The sequence below is a fragment of the Salmo salar genome, chromosome ssa11, assembly GCF_905237065.1.
Source record: "Salmo salar chromosome ssa11, Ssal_v3.1, whole genome shotgun sequence".
Classification (NCBI taxonomy): domain Eukaryota; kingdom Metazoa; phylum Chordata; class Actinopteri; order Salmoniformes; family Salmonidae; genus Salmo; species Salmo salar.
Genome location: NC_059452.1, coordinates 83,119,238 through 83,132,207, shown reverse-complemented (window position 1 = coordinate 83,132,207; position 12,970 = coordinate 83,119,238). Strand labels below are relative to the sequence as shown.

Sequence of the window (12,970 nt, the reverse complement as noted above, 5' to 3'; positions counted from 1 at the left end):
GACAAAGTAAAAGGAACAAAAAGAGCAAATACATTATTTCAATGGTTCCCTTCATCTTCAGCCCTGACACACACAGCCTCACATGCAATAAATCAGCTGCCCTTGTGTCTGTGTGACAGAGAGCAGAGGTTGGGGAGGAAACTCCCTGCAGTGCAGTGTGGTGCAGTCAGAGAGTGAGGGATAGTAGGGAGGAGACGAGTGGACTTGATTTAATGTTGCCCATGTAGCCGTGAGGTCCCAGATAAACTTGACCTATCAGCCGTGCCGATCAGACCGGTAGCCCCTCCCACCCATTTAGCATCCATACTTCTTACTTTATCTCCTGATTAGAAACACGGCAGCACTACTTCCAAATGACCTGCCATGCAACCCTCCTCCACTCCCATAGACAGTCACTGAAGCAGGAGTGATGGAGTGCATGTGGAGGAATCAGAGACGAATAGAACAGGAAAACAACACCCTCCATAGGCTAGTCTAGGCTGTAGCCAAGAGGGTGATTTAGTATGTGTTTCAGATCATGCATTATATTGCTGGTCTACCGAGCTCTTTGTATGTTGCCTATAATGTGTATGAATATATCTTACTAATGATATAATGTGTTTTAATGTATTTATGGTTGATGCATAAAACATTTCAAGGAAATTCATAATGCATTATTCATATGGTCATAATAGAGGGTGTTAGCTCTACCAGCTCTCCTTGGTTTTCACTCTTTATTGTACCTATGTTCTTGTACCTAATGCATTTCACATCGTCAGTTATTTTTATGTAGGGTTGCAAAACTACAAGTAATTTACAATATTGTCCATACGTTTCTAGTAGATAGGCCATATTGTTCAAGAGAAAATAGCTTACTTTAATCAACTATTTCAATTACCTCTGCAACTCGTCCAAATATTGACATTTTTCATAACTGACACCAGTTTGACACCAAAACATTGACCACAAATACATACTGTCATAGTAAAGCAAGGCAACAGTAAACATATCGTTCCCCACGAATGATGCAACGCCCCCCTTGGGCCAATCAGTGTACTTTCGTCAAAATCGGGCCAGTGGTGTTTGAGATATTGCGTGGGTTTGCTGGACTCATATCCCTGAGCATACAGTATGCCACATTTCATCACTTTGAGTAAAACAGATCAAGTTGTGCTACCGTGTGGTCAATATGAATGTTCTTGCATATGTTGAGTATTGACAGCGTTTGCAACATGTGTACCATATTTTGTTACAATACGAATGTCCTTGACTGATTTATATGCATTTATCTGCCAGCCACATGAATGTTTATTAGTAAATAGCGGCCATGTTTTTTTAGGTACTAGATTGGAAAATATTATTTGAGAGAACCTTGTCCATAGACGCCACATATCAAGTTTCGTGCCGACGGGTCATTCGCTGTGTCACGTCCTGACCAGTATAAGGGTTATTTGTTATTGTAGTTTGGTCAGGACGTGGCAGAGGGTATTTTGTTTATGTGGTTCGGGGTGGTGATTTTTGTAGTAGGGTGTTTGATTTATTATTTCTGGGTTTTGGTCTATGTTCTATGTTTTGTATTTCTATGTTCTTTCTGGTTTGTGGTATTTCTATGTGTAGGTTAATGGGGGGTTGGACTCTCAATTGGAGGCAGGTGCTTTCTCGTTGCCTCTGATTGAGAGTCCTATATATGGGTAATTGTTTGGTGTAGTGTTGTGGGAGATTGTTTCTTGTTTTGCCTGTGTGAGCATGACAAGACTGTTTTGTTGTTCGTGCGGTCTTCGTTTTGTTGTTCTCTTTTAAAATAAATATCAAGATGAGCATCCACATTCCTGCTGCGTTTTGGTCCTCTATTCCCGACGACAACCGTTACACGCTGCCAGAAGAGTAGTGTTTTTCACAAAATTTGAAATGGCGGAAAATCCATCATGGCGGGTCCCTAGGCAAATTTGTTCCTTGTGAGGAGAGGGACCTATGTACTGAATTTCATGACTAGGTCAAACAGGGTGAGGGCCTTTCAAACCTTTCAAACTTTGCATTTTCAATCTCTTTTTATAGCACCAATATCTGGCAAATCAGTGTAATTTTGTTACTTGAATGTTTCCAGCTATATACCCTCCTTTTGAAACCCTATTCATAAGCATAGGCCTGTTTTGCAAGTTTAAACATGGCATTCAAGGCTCTAGCCACTTGGCCACGATTGTAAATAAGAATTTGTTCTTAACAGACATGCCTGGTTAAATAAAGGTTAAATAAAATGTATGGTCCTAGAATGTGTGACCTCTCTACTTTGCTTATCCAGGTTTGCCCCTTGTCTCTCCCCCAGCATCCCAGCAGACGTGTGAGCCAGTGAAGGTTCCTGACAACCAGAATGCCTGGATCAGGGTGAGGGAGATGCCAATAGGCTGCTGGACCAGCTACACCACTAAGGACAGTAAAGAGGTGCACATCCTCAGCCTGCACTTCCTTCCTGAGGTAAGGCAATCTACGTACTGTGTGTATGTACTAAACTACTGTGGAAACCCTCCACTAGAATTTAGATGCATCCAGTACACTCATTCTGAATAGTCCAGTGCATTGAAAACACAGGTTCATTGATTCCAGATGAGCATTAACACACTAGGCTAGTTTACACATGAGATTGATGTCAGATAAATTAGCTAGCTTTCCCATGTGGCTGAGAGTCAACATGACCGACACCTCCTCTGCTCAGCCTGATAAGTACAAACACATGCCAGACATAACATGGAGCCAGGGTCTCCCCTGAGGTGACTGGGTTTCCTTACACTATACAAAGCAGTGTGAAAACGCACCACCTCGTACAACAGCCTGCATGGGGAATGGGGCTAAGTGTGTAGAATACAGGTTGATTTCAAAGTTGTACCCCAAATTGTATAGCAATATGTAATTCCAATTATAGCCATTTGGGCGTTAAATGACGTAACTGTCCCAAGACCAGTGCTTAGGAGGAATGTAATCCTACACTGCTATTTCACCCCAGACTTCATTTTCATTCTTTGACAGTGTCATGTCAGCACGTATTCGTAATTTCTTATCAATGATCTCTATCACACACACACACAGAAACACTTTCTCTCATCTCATTGACTGTTTGTCCCTCTTGAGATGCCATAGCCAGTACACTTCCTCAAAATAGTTTGAATTACTCTAAGATAACTCTGTATCTGTATTTAATTTTGACGTTTTTGCTGAGTTCTTAGTTGCGCAATTTTACGTCTAACTAAGGTTAGATGTAAGAAAAAAGATAAAGGTTCAAGAAAAAAGGTTCTGTGCTCGAACAGCTGGAAAAAACCTGCTGAATGCTGTCGAACACCAAAACAAATCGCAAAATGCTGTCATAATATACACTGAAGGTACAAAACATTAGGAACACCTGCTCTTTTCATGTCATAGACTGACCAGGTGAATCCAGCTATGATCCCATATTGATGGCACCTGTTAAATCCACTTCAATCAGTATAAATAAAGGGGAGGAGACAGGTTAAAGAAAGATTTTTAAGCCATGAGACAATTGAGACAGGATTGTGTATGTGTGCCATTCAGTGCGTATATGGGTATGATATAATATTTAAGTGCCTTTGAACGGGGTATGGTAGTAGGTGCCAGGCACACCGGTTTGAGTGTGTTAAGAACTACATCGGTGCTAGGTTTTTCACACTCAACAGTTTCCCAAAGGACATCCAGCCAAGTTGACACAACTGTGGAAAGCATTGGAGTCACCCGGGGCCAGCATCCTTGTGGAACACTTTCAACACTTTGTAGAGTCCATGCCCTGACGAATTGAGACTGTTCTGAGAGCAAACTCAATATTAGGAAGGTATTCCTAATGTTTTGTACACTCAGTCTATGTGCGAACTGTTTCGACTGGGCAGCATACGGAAGCTTTAGACTACGCTGTGTGGTGTGTGTGTGCGGTGGCGGCTATCCTTCCTGACAGCTACTCTAGCAAAGGTGAGATAAATGCGTACACAACAAACCCCTTTCCAAACATATTCTTTGAGTCTTTGGCCCATTTATTAGCAGCAAAGATAAAACATTTCATACAGGCAGATGCCAGTGCAGTAGGTTTCATAGTGAATGTGCAAAGAATACAGGCTTATTAACATCAAACAAAACAGAATGAGCATCTGTACTTTTCACAAAACCAATAAACTGTGTGTGTGTCCTTCCATTATACAGACTAATTGGTCAGAAGTGGGGTAGAAGAGGCCATCCAGACATGCAAGGTATCTGTTAAACATGGCAAGAATACAGGCCTATTAATATCAAACAAACAAAAACAGAATGAGCATCTGTAAGCTTCAACAATCAGCATGACATCTTGATAGCAGAATACAGTAGCAAAATTCTCCCGAAAAGCTGAGCTTTGTAGAGATGCACATTTCACGAAACGCAAAAAAAACATATGGTCAAACAGTGTAGATGACAGCTTGCTTACCTTCTCACTCAGGCGATTCTTGCGTTTGCTCAGTTGCTCCACAAAGCTTCTTCCAGACGTCAGTCAACCTGTATACTTCAAGTTGGTACTGAAATCGTTTATGATTGGACAAGATAACACCTCCTGAATTGACAAATGTGAAAGCAGTGTTTTCAGGAGAGCGCGAAAAGTGGTTGTCAGAAGCGTCAAATCACTCTGGCCTCACTGATTGAGTGAGCTCGCCTTGATATCAGAGAGACATGCTCATGAACAGTTAATAATCAGGCAACATTGACATTTACAACATATTAAGGAAGATATTTATGCAAAATTATTTCAATTTAATTCAGTTTATCAAAATATCATGATTTATAAAGTGAGCACCAGCATCAAATAGTAAAATTATCGCTCAGCATCCAGATTTTGTCTCATGACCTAACACCCTATTAAATGGATAAATCCTGGAAGAATCTTCCTGTCTTCCTCTGCTTCTCCCTCTGGCAGACCTCCTAGAAAACAACTGGAACATGCTGACTTGTTCTTAACCATGTTTTTATGTACACAATTGAACAAAGATAGATTTCTGCCAAGAAAGGTCCAATAGTGGTCTGAGAAAGAGAAATGTGGTGATGCGCTTCGCTGCCAGGTTTGTGGAAGGGGAGGGCTGCCATCTTATCGGCTCTTAACCAACCATGCTATTTCGTTCATTTTTTTGCGTTGTTCGTTTCTTGGTTTGTACATAATGTTGCTGCAACCGTCTCTTATGACCGAAAGGAGCTTCTGGACATCAGCACTGCGATTACTCACCTCAAACTGGACGAAGAGTTCTTCTTCAATGAGTCAGATGGGAGGGATATAGTACAGACACCCGACCAGGCCCAGATCCCCGTTATTCACTGGAGAAGGAAACGCAGATTTTGGGGTACGAGATCAGGGTGCCTTGTGAGGATCAGGCGACGAGTGGCTAATCTACCCATACCTTCCGTCCTGCTAGCTAACGTTCAATCGCTGGAAAATAAATGGGACGAACTGAAAGCACGTTTATCCTACCAACGGGACATTAAAAACGGTATATATTATGGTTCATAGAGTCGTGGCTGAACGACGACATTAGGAACAGCTGGAGGGTTATACACTCTATCAGCAGGACAGACCAGCAGCCTCTGGTAAGACACGGGATGGGGGCCTATGCATTTATGTAAACAACAGCTGGTGCACGATATCTAAGGAAGTCTCATGGTTTTGCTCGCCTGAGGTAGAGTATCTCATGATAAGCTGTAGACCACACTATCTACCTAGAGAGTTCATCTGTATTTTTCGTAACTGTCTACATACCACCACAGACAGAGGCTGGCACTAAAACCGCACTAAATGAGCTGTATTCCGCCATAAGCAAACAGGAAAACGTTCATCCAGAGGCGGCGGTCCTAGTGGCTGGGGACTTTAATGCAGGGAAACGTAAATCAGTTTTACCTCATTTCTATCAGTATGTTAAATGTGCAACCAGAAGGAAAACAATTCTAGACCACCTTTACTCCACACACAGAGACGCGTGCAAACAAATGTCGAAGCAGGAAGCACCAGTGACTCAGTCTATAAAAGAGTGGTCAGATGAAGCAGATACTAAACTACAGGACTGTTTTGCTAGCACAGACTGGAATACATTCCGGTATTCTTCCGATGGCATTGAGGAGTACACCACATCAGTCACTGGTTTTATCAATAAGTGCATCAAGGACGTCGTCCCCACAGTGACTGTACGTACATACACAAACCAAAAGCCATGGATTACAGGTAACATTCGCACTGAGCTAAAGGGTAGAGCTGCCGCTTTCAAGGAGCAGGGCTCTAACCCGGAAGCTTATAAGAAATCCCGCTATGCCCTCTTACGAACCATCAAACAGGCAAAGCGTCAATACAGGACTAAGGTTGAATCGTACTACACCGACTCCAACGCTCGACGGATGTGGCAGGGCCTGCAAACTATTACAAAGGGAAGCACAGCCAAGAGCTGCCCAGTGACACAAGCCTACCAGACGAGCTAAATAACTTCTATGCTCGCTTTGAGGCAAGTAACACTGAAACATGCATGAGAGCGTCAGCTGTTCCGGATGACTGAGTGATCACGCTCTCCGCAGCCGATGTGGGTAAGACCTTTAAACAGGTCAACATTCACAAGACCGCAGGGCCAGATGGATTACCAGGATGTGTACTCCGAGCATGCGCTGACCAACTGGCAAGCGTCTTCACTGACATTTTCAACCTCTCCCTGTCTAAGTCTGTAATACCAACATGTTTCAAGCAGACCACCATAGTCCCTGTGCACAAGAACAATAAGGTAACCTTGCCTAAATGACTACCAATCCGTAGCACTCACGTCTGTAGCCATGAAATGCTGGTCATGGCTCACAACACCATTATCCTAGAAACCATAGACCCACTCCAATTTGCATACCACACCAACAGATCCACAGATGATGCAATCTCTATTGCACTCCACACTGCCCTTTCACACCTGGACAAAAGGAACACCTATGTGAGAATACTATTCATTGACTACAGCTCAGCGCTCAACACCATAGTGCCCTCAAAGCTCATCACTAAGCTAAGGACCCTGGGACTGAACACCTCCCTCTGCAACTGGATACTGGACTTCCTGACGGGCCGCCCCCAGGTGGTAAGAGTAGGTAACAACACATTCGCCACGCAGATCCTCAACACGGGGGCCCCTCAGGGGTGTGTGCTCAGTCCCTTCCTGTACTCCCTGTTCACTCATGACTGCACGGCCAGGCAGGACTCCAACACCATTATTAAGTTTGTTGATGACACAACAGTGGTAGGCCTGATCACCGACAACGATGAGACAGCCTATAGGGAGGAGGTCAGAGGCCTGACCATGTGGTGCAAGGACAACAACCTCTCCCTCAACGTGATCAAGACAAAGGAGATGATCGTGGACTACAGGAAAAGGAGGACAGAGCACACCCACATTCTCATCGACGGGCTGTAGTGGAGCAGGTTGAGAGCTTCAAGTTCCTTGGCGTCCACATCACCAACAAACTAACATGGTCCAAGCACACAAAGACAGTTGTGAAGAGGGCATGACAAAACCTATTCTCCCTCAGGAGACAGAAAAGATTTGGCATGGGTCCTCAGATCCTCAAAAGGTTTTACAGCTGCACCATCGAGAGCATCCTGACGGTTGCATCACTGCCTGGTATGGCAACTGCTCGGCCTCCAACCACAAGGCACTACAGAGTGTAGTGTGAATGGCCCAGTACATCACCGGGGTCAAGCTTCCTGCCATCCAGGACCTCTTTACCAGGCGGTGTCAGAGGAAGGCCCTATAAATTGTGAAAGACTCCAGCCACCCTAGTCATAGACTGTTCTCTCTGCTACCGCACGGCAAGCTGTACCGGAGTGCCAAGTCTAGGTCCAAGAGGTTCCTAAATAGCTTTTACCCCCAAGCCATAAGACTCCTGAACAGCTAATCAAATGGCTAACCAGACAATTTGCATTGCCCCCTCTCCCTCTGGAACCTGCTGCTGCTCTGTTATTATCTATGCATGGTCACTTCAATAACTCTACCTACATGTACATAATTACCTCAATTACCTAGACACCAGTGCCCCCGCACTTTGACTCTGTACCGGTACTCCCTGTATATAGCCCCGCTATTGTTATTTACTGCTGCTCTTTAATTATTTGTTATTCTTATCTCTTACTTTTTTGAAGGGTACTTTCTTAAAACTGCATTGTTGGTTAAGGGCTTGTAAGTAATCATTTCACTTGTTGTATATGGCGCATGTGACAAATAAAATTAGATTTTATTTTATTATGAAACACGAAAAGATTGGAGAGTAGGAGGAACACAAAGGCTGGAGTTGAAGCCTGCCGTGTGATCCCGTGGACATTCCATGTTCTCCTGTGGGACCAGGCTGAATGTTTGCAATTGGAGAGTGATGGGTCATGTCATTTCTCTACACACACAGCCTTATCACTCCCTTTACTGCATCAGTTTGGGGCAGTGCTGAAAATGTAAGATTTTGAGGTTTTGTTTATCGTTAGACACAAAGCAGGGGTATGTCTTTGGCTTAAGGCAAAACTACCAGAGGATGGAGAACAGTTATTTGTTGTCGTCCCCTTCTGTCTCTCTACCCCCCCCCTCTGTTTTCAGCAGTTTAGTTTGTGGTTTTGCAGAGTATTTCAGTGCAGACCTGCATGCACTCCACACAGACAAAAAACAAATCCCTCCATCCTAAACAAGAGTTCACATGACCTCCCCCCGCTCCCATCATCACCCCTGAACACCCCTCACCCCCTGCCAGGATACAACCCTGACCATTCCTCAATGTCCACCAGGCACTGTAAACAACTATGATGGAATATTAGGCCCCCTGAAGAGGAGAGGTAGTGACAAAGCTGTTTGTGGAAAGGGAGGGGTCATATAGGAAGTGTGGCTGCCTGGCGGCCTGTGTATGGGTTCAGCCTTGGAGGGGGATGGAGGGAAGAGGGGGGGTGGAAGGCAGGAGGGCTGGACAGGGCAGGAGGGAAGGGGCTTGCCAAGACCCCATTGATGTCACATTCAGGCACGAGTGTGAGGGCCTTGGCTCACAGCCGAGACTGGACCGTCGGAGCCGGCTCGGGTTAGGGGAGAGAGACAAAGAGTAACGGGAAGCTGTTATGCACCAGCAAAAGCCTTTAAAAAAAAGTGGCTCTCAAGAAGCTCTCTCTCTCAAAAAAAAAGGAAAACAATTGTATCTGGAAAGCACAGGAACAAAAATAGCAAGGGCGAGTGACCAGGGACGGCAATGTGCATTGTTCAAACTAATAGAGTGAAGCGAGAGAGTGATGGACAAAGTTAGAAGAAGGGAGGACAGTTCTTTAGTAAAGGCCATTGATTTTTGGTTTAAAGTGAAATTACTGTTTCCCAACTGATTTGCAAGAGTAAATCCTGTCGACTCATATATTAGTCACAGACACATCCTTGACTCTATTGACTCAAACTGAGTGAATCAGTTGCCCATAAACTGTGAAATAACAGGAAAATTAGTCACACATTTACTGTATACTGTGTGCTTTTCAAGAACTCACTCATTATTTAACAATATGATTCCTAGCAATCCTAGCAACCAGGATAACTCACGTAAGACCCTAGTATGTTTAATCAACCCTACTATGTTTAATCGAATGGAAAGTGTATAGTCTAGTTGTCAGAGAAGTACTTAGCTTAGAAAACTATGGCCACTTCACTTGTTGAGGCAACTAGAGGTCAATTTATATCATGAATCCCAAGAAGAAAGAAGACATGCATCTATCAGCTGACTGATTATTGAGTTATTCTTCAGGGTATTCTTCAGGGAGTTTTGATGATAAACATTTTCGGACACTGCTAAAAAGACTAGGCAAGCAGTGTGCTTTAATACTCTGTGATGATAGACAGTTGGGAGGGCAACTGATCATTTAATCAGACGTATTACCAGACTCATTGTCCCTTCTATTATCACACACACACACACACACCAGCCAGGTCACCCGTGATACAAGTCAGTATTTGACGTCCATACATGTCCGAGGACGTCGGGAGACGATGTGGAAACCGGCTACTAGCGGCAACAGTGAGTGCTGTTACCTTTTAGCAGTGGTGTAAAGTACTTAAGTAAAAATACTTTGAAGTACTACTTAAGTAGTTTTTTGGGGGTATCTCTACTTTACTGTTTATATTTTTGACAACTTTTACTTGTACTTCACTACATTTTTTAAGTAAATAATGTACTTTTTACTACATACATTTTCCCTGACACACAAAAGTACTCGTTACATTTTGACAGGAAAATGGTCGAATTCACACACTTATCAAGAGAACATCCCTGGTCATCCCTACTGCTTCTGATCTGGCGGACTCACTAAACACAAATGCTTTGTTTGTAAGTGGTGTCTGAGTGTTGGAGTGTACCCCTGGCTATCCGTAAGTAAGTAAATAAATAAATAAATAAATAAACAAGAAAACCATGCCGTCTGGTTTGCTTAATATAAGGAATTTGAAATGGTTTATACTTGTACTTTTACTTTTGATACCTAAGTACATTTTTGCAATTCCATTTGCTTTTGATACTTAAGCACATTTAAAACCAAATGCTTTTAGACTTTTACTGAAGTAGTATTTTACTGGGTGACTTTCACTTTTAGTTGCGTCATTTTCTATTAATGTATCTTTACTTTTACTCAAGTATGACAATTGAGTACTTTTCCCACAACTGCCTTCAAGTAGGTTTTGGTTTTGCTAAGGTGTTGTGGACAAAGATGGCGGGTAGTCATAAGCATCTGCCTCAGGTGCCAAAGGTTGCATGTTCAAATCCAGCAATAGAAAGATGATTTTTGTTTTAAGCCTATCCCAAAACTTAACCCTTATCTTAACCATCAGTGTTAATGGCTAACCTTAAGATTTAAACTTAAAGGAAAATTCCACCCCAAAACTATTTCTGGTATTTGGGGCGGCAGGTAGCCTAGTGGTTAGAGTGTTGGACTAGTAACTGTAAAGGTTGCAAGATTGAATCCCTGAGCTGACAAGGTAAAAATCTGTCGTTCTGCCCCTGAACAAGGCAGTTAACCCAGTGTTCCTAGGCTGTCATTAAAAATAAGAATTTGTTCTTAACTGACTTGCCTAGTTAAATAAAGGTAAAATAAATACATGCGTTTCATTCGTCCATTGTTGACATATTTCCAAAATATTTTGCTTGTTAGCAATCAAGTTTTCAACATATGTAACTTTCAAAATACAAAAAAACATCCCATTTTGGGACTATGTCAACAATGGAGTAATGAAACAATAGCTGTCTGTCTGTCTGTCTGTCTGTCTGTCTGTCTGTCTGTCTGTCTGTCTGTCTGTCTGTCTGTCTGTCTGTCTGTCTGTCTGTCTGTCTGTCTGTCTGTCTGTCTGTCTGTCTGTGTGTGTTGAACATGGCCCTTGCAGAGGCCTTGTGTATTAGCCCTGTGGTAGGCCTCAGACAATACACTGGTGGTCTCCTCCGACCAGCTCCAAACATCAGGGGTCCGATTATTTCATGTCGGCCCCTCGCCTCAGCCCAGCGTGGCCCTCTCGGAATGCATGCTGTCAGCAGCAGGCAGCAGACAATCAATTTAATAAGAGCGAGCAGATACGAACAAAAGACACTGTGTTCCTCAGCACACTCATCCACACAAAGAAAAAAGGCCAGCAGCAAAGAAAATCCAGCTCCAAAACAAGCAAGAGATTAGAGAAGATTTTTTTTTGAGAACCGCTACGTCAGGATAAAATATAAATAGTTAATTCCCCAAAAGCACCTCTTCAGAACTGTGTGTTAGAGGTATTTAAGTACTTTCCTCCACTTCAGTATTTTAACAAAACAATGGGATTCACAACCGCAAACCTTTTACCTTCCTTTCCTCCCTACTGATATACATAGGAAGTAAATACCAATTCATTTATGGTAATTAATTGGCAAGTTCAAAACAGAATATAAATAACCTGTCTTCCTCATCTCTATCTTTGTAAACTTCACTAGCTTATAACCCATTCTTGACTAGAGGTCGACCGATTATGATTTTACAACGCCAATACCGATTATTTGAGGACCACCGCAAGCCGATACCGATTAATCGGCCGAATTTTTTATTTATTTGTAATAATAACAATTACAACAATACTGAATGAACACTTATTTTAACTTAATATAATACATCAATTTTGCCTCAAATAAATAATGAAACATGTTCAATTTGGTTGAAATAATGCAAAACAGTGTGTTGGAGAAGAAAGTGAAAGTGCAATATGTGCCATGTAAAAAAGCTAAGGTTTAAGTTCCTTGCTCAGAACATGAGAACATATGAAAGCTGGTGGTTCCTTTTAACATGAGTCTTCAATATTCCCAGGTAAGTTTTAGGTTGTAGTTATTATAGGAATTATAGGACTATTTCTCTCTATACGATTTGTATTTCATATACCTTTGACTATTGGATGTTCTTATAGGCGCTTTAGTATTGCCAGTGTAACAGTATAGCTTCCATCCCTCTCCTCGCTCCTACCTGGACTCGAACCAGGAACACATCGACAACAGCCACCCTCGAAGCAGCGTTACCCATGCAGAGGTAGGGAAACAACTACTCCAAGTCTCAGAGCGAGTGACGTTTGAAACGCTATTAGCGCGCACCCCGCTAACTAGCTAGCCATTTCACATCGGTTACACCAGCCTAATCTTGGGAGTTGGCAGGCTTGAAGGGGTGGGTATAATTTGTGGAACGTTCTAACAGGAATCTGTTCCAAAAAACGTAAAGTAAAAGGTTGCCAACCAACAACGCATACAAACCTAGCTAACTAGCTGCCGAATAGGCATCAACTCACCACGTAGCTTATTCTTAATGTTTGTCCATAGGCAACCAGAGTGAGGACAGACATTTTTCGGAACAAATGTGATGAGTGAAAAACGTAATGAAATAGACCACTCACTACTCGGTATCTTATTCTGCCGCTATACAACTTTGTTTGCGTTGTTTTTTGGCAGCCTTGTTATTTACGAA

At 42.7% G+C, this 12,970-nt stretch overlaps 1 protein-coding gene across 3 annotated transcripts in view; it reads left to right on the top strand.

The window, feature by feature from the left end:
- The window catches only part of LOC106563265 (endoglin), a 51,111-nt gene that overhangs the window by 15,772 nt on the left and 22,369 nt on the right, over window positions 1–12,970 (top strand). For 2 of the 3 annotated variants that reach the window (XM_045689991.1, XM_045689990.1), the window contains exon 3: window positions 2,279–2,451. In XM_045689991.1, the coding sequence (XP_045545947.1) occupies window positions 2,279–2,451 (173 nt within the window). The remainder of the gene's footprint in view (window positions 1–2,278; window positions 2,452–12,970) is intronic. The other variant, XM_014128696.2, reaches the window with a different exon arrangement.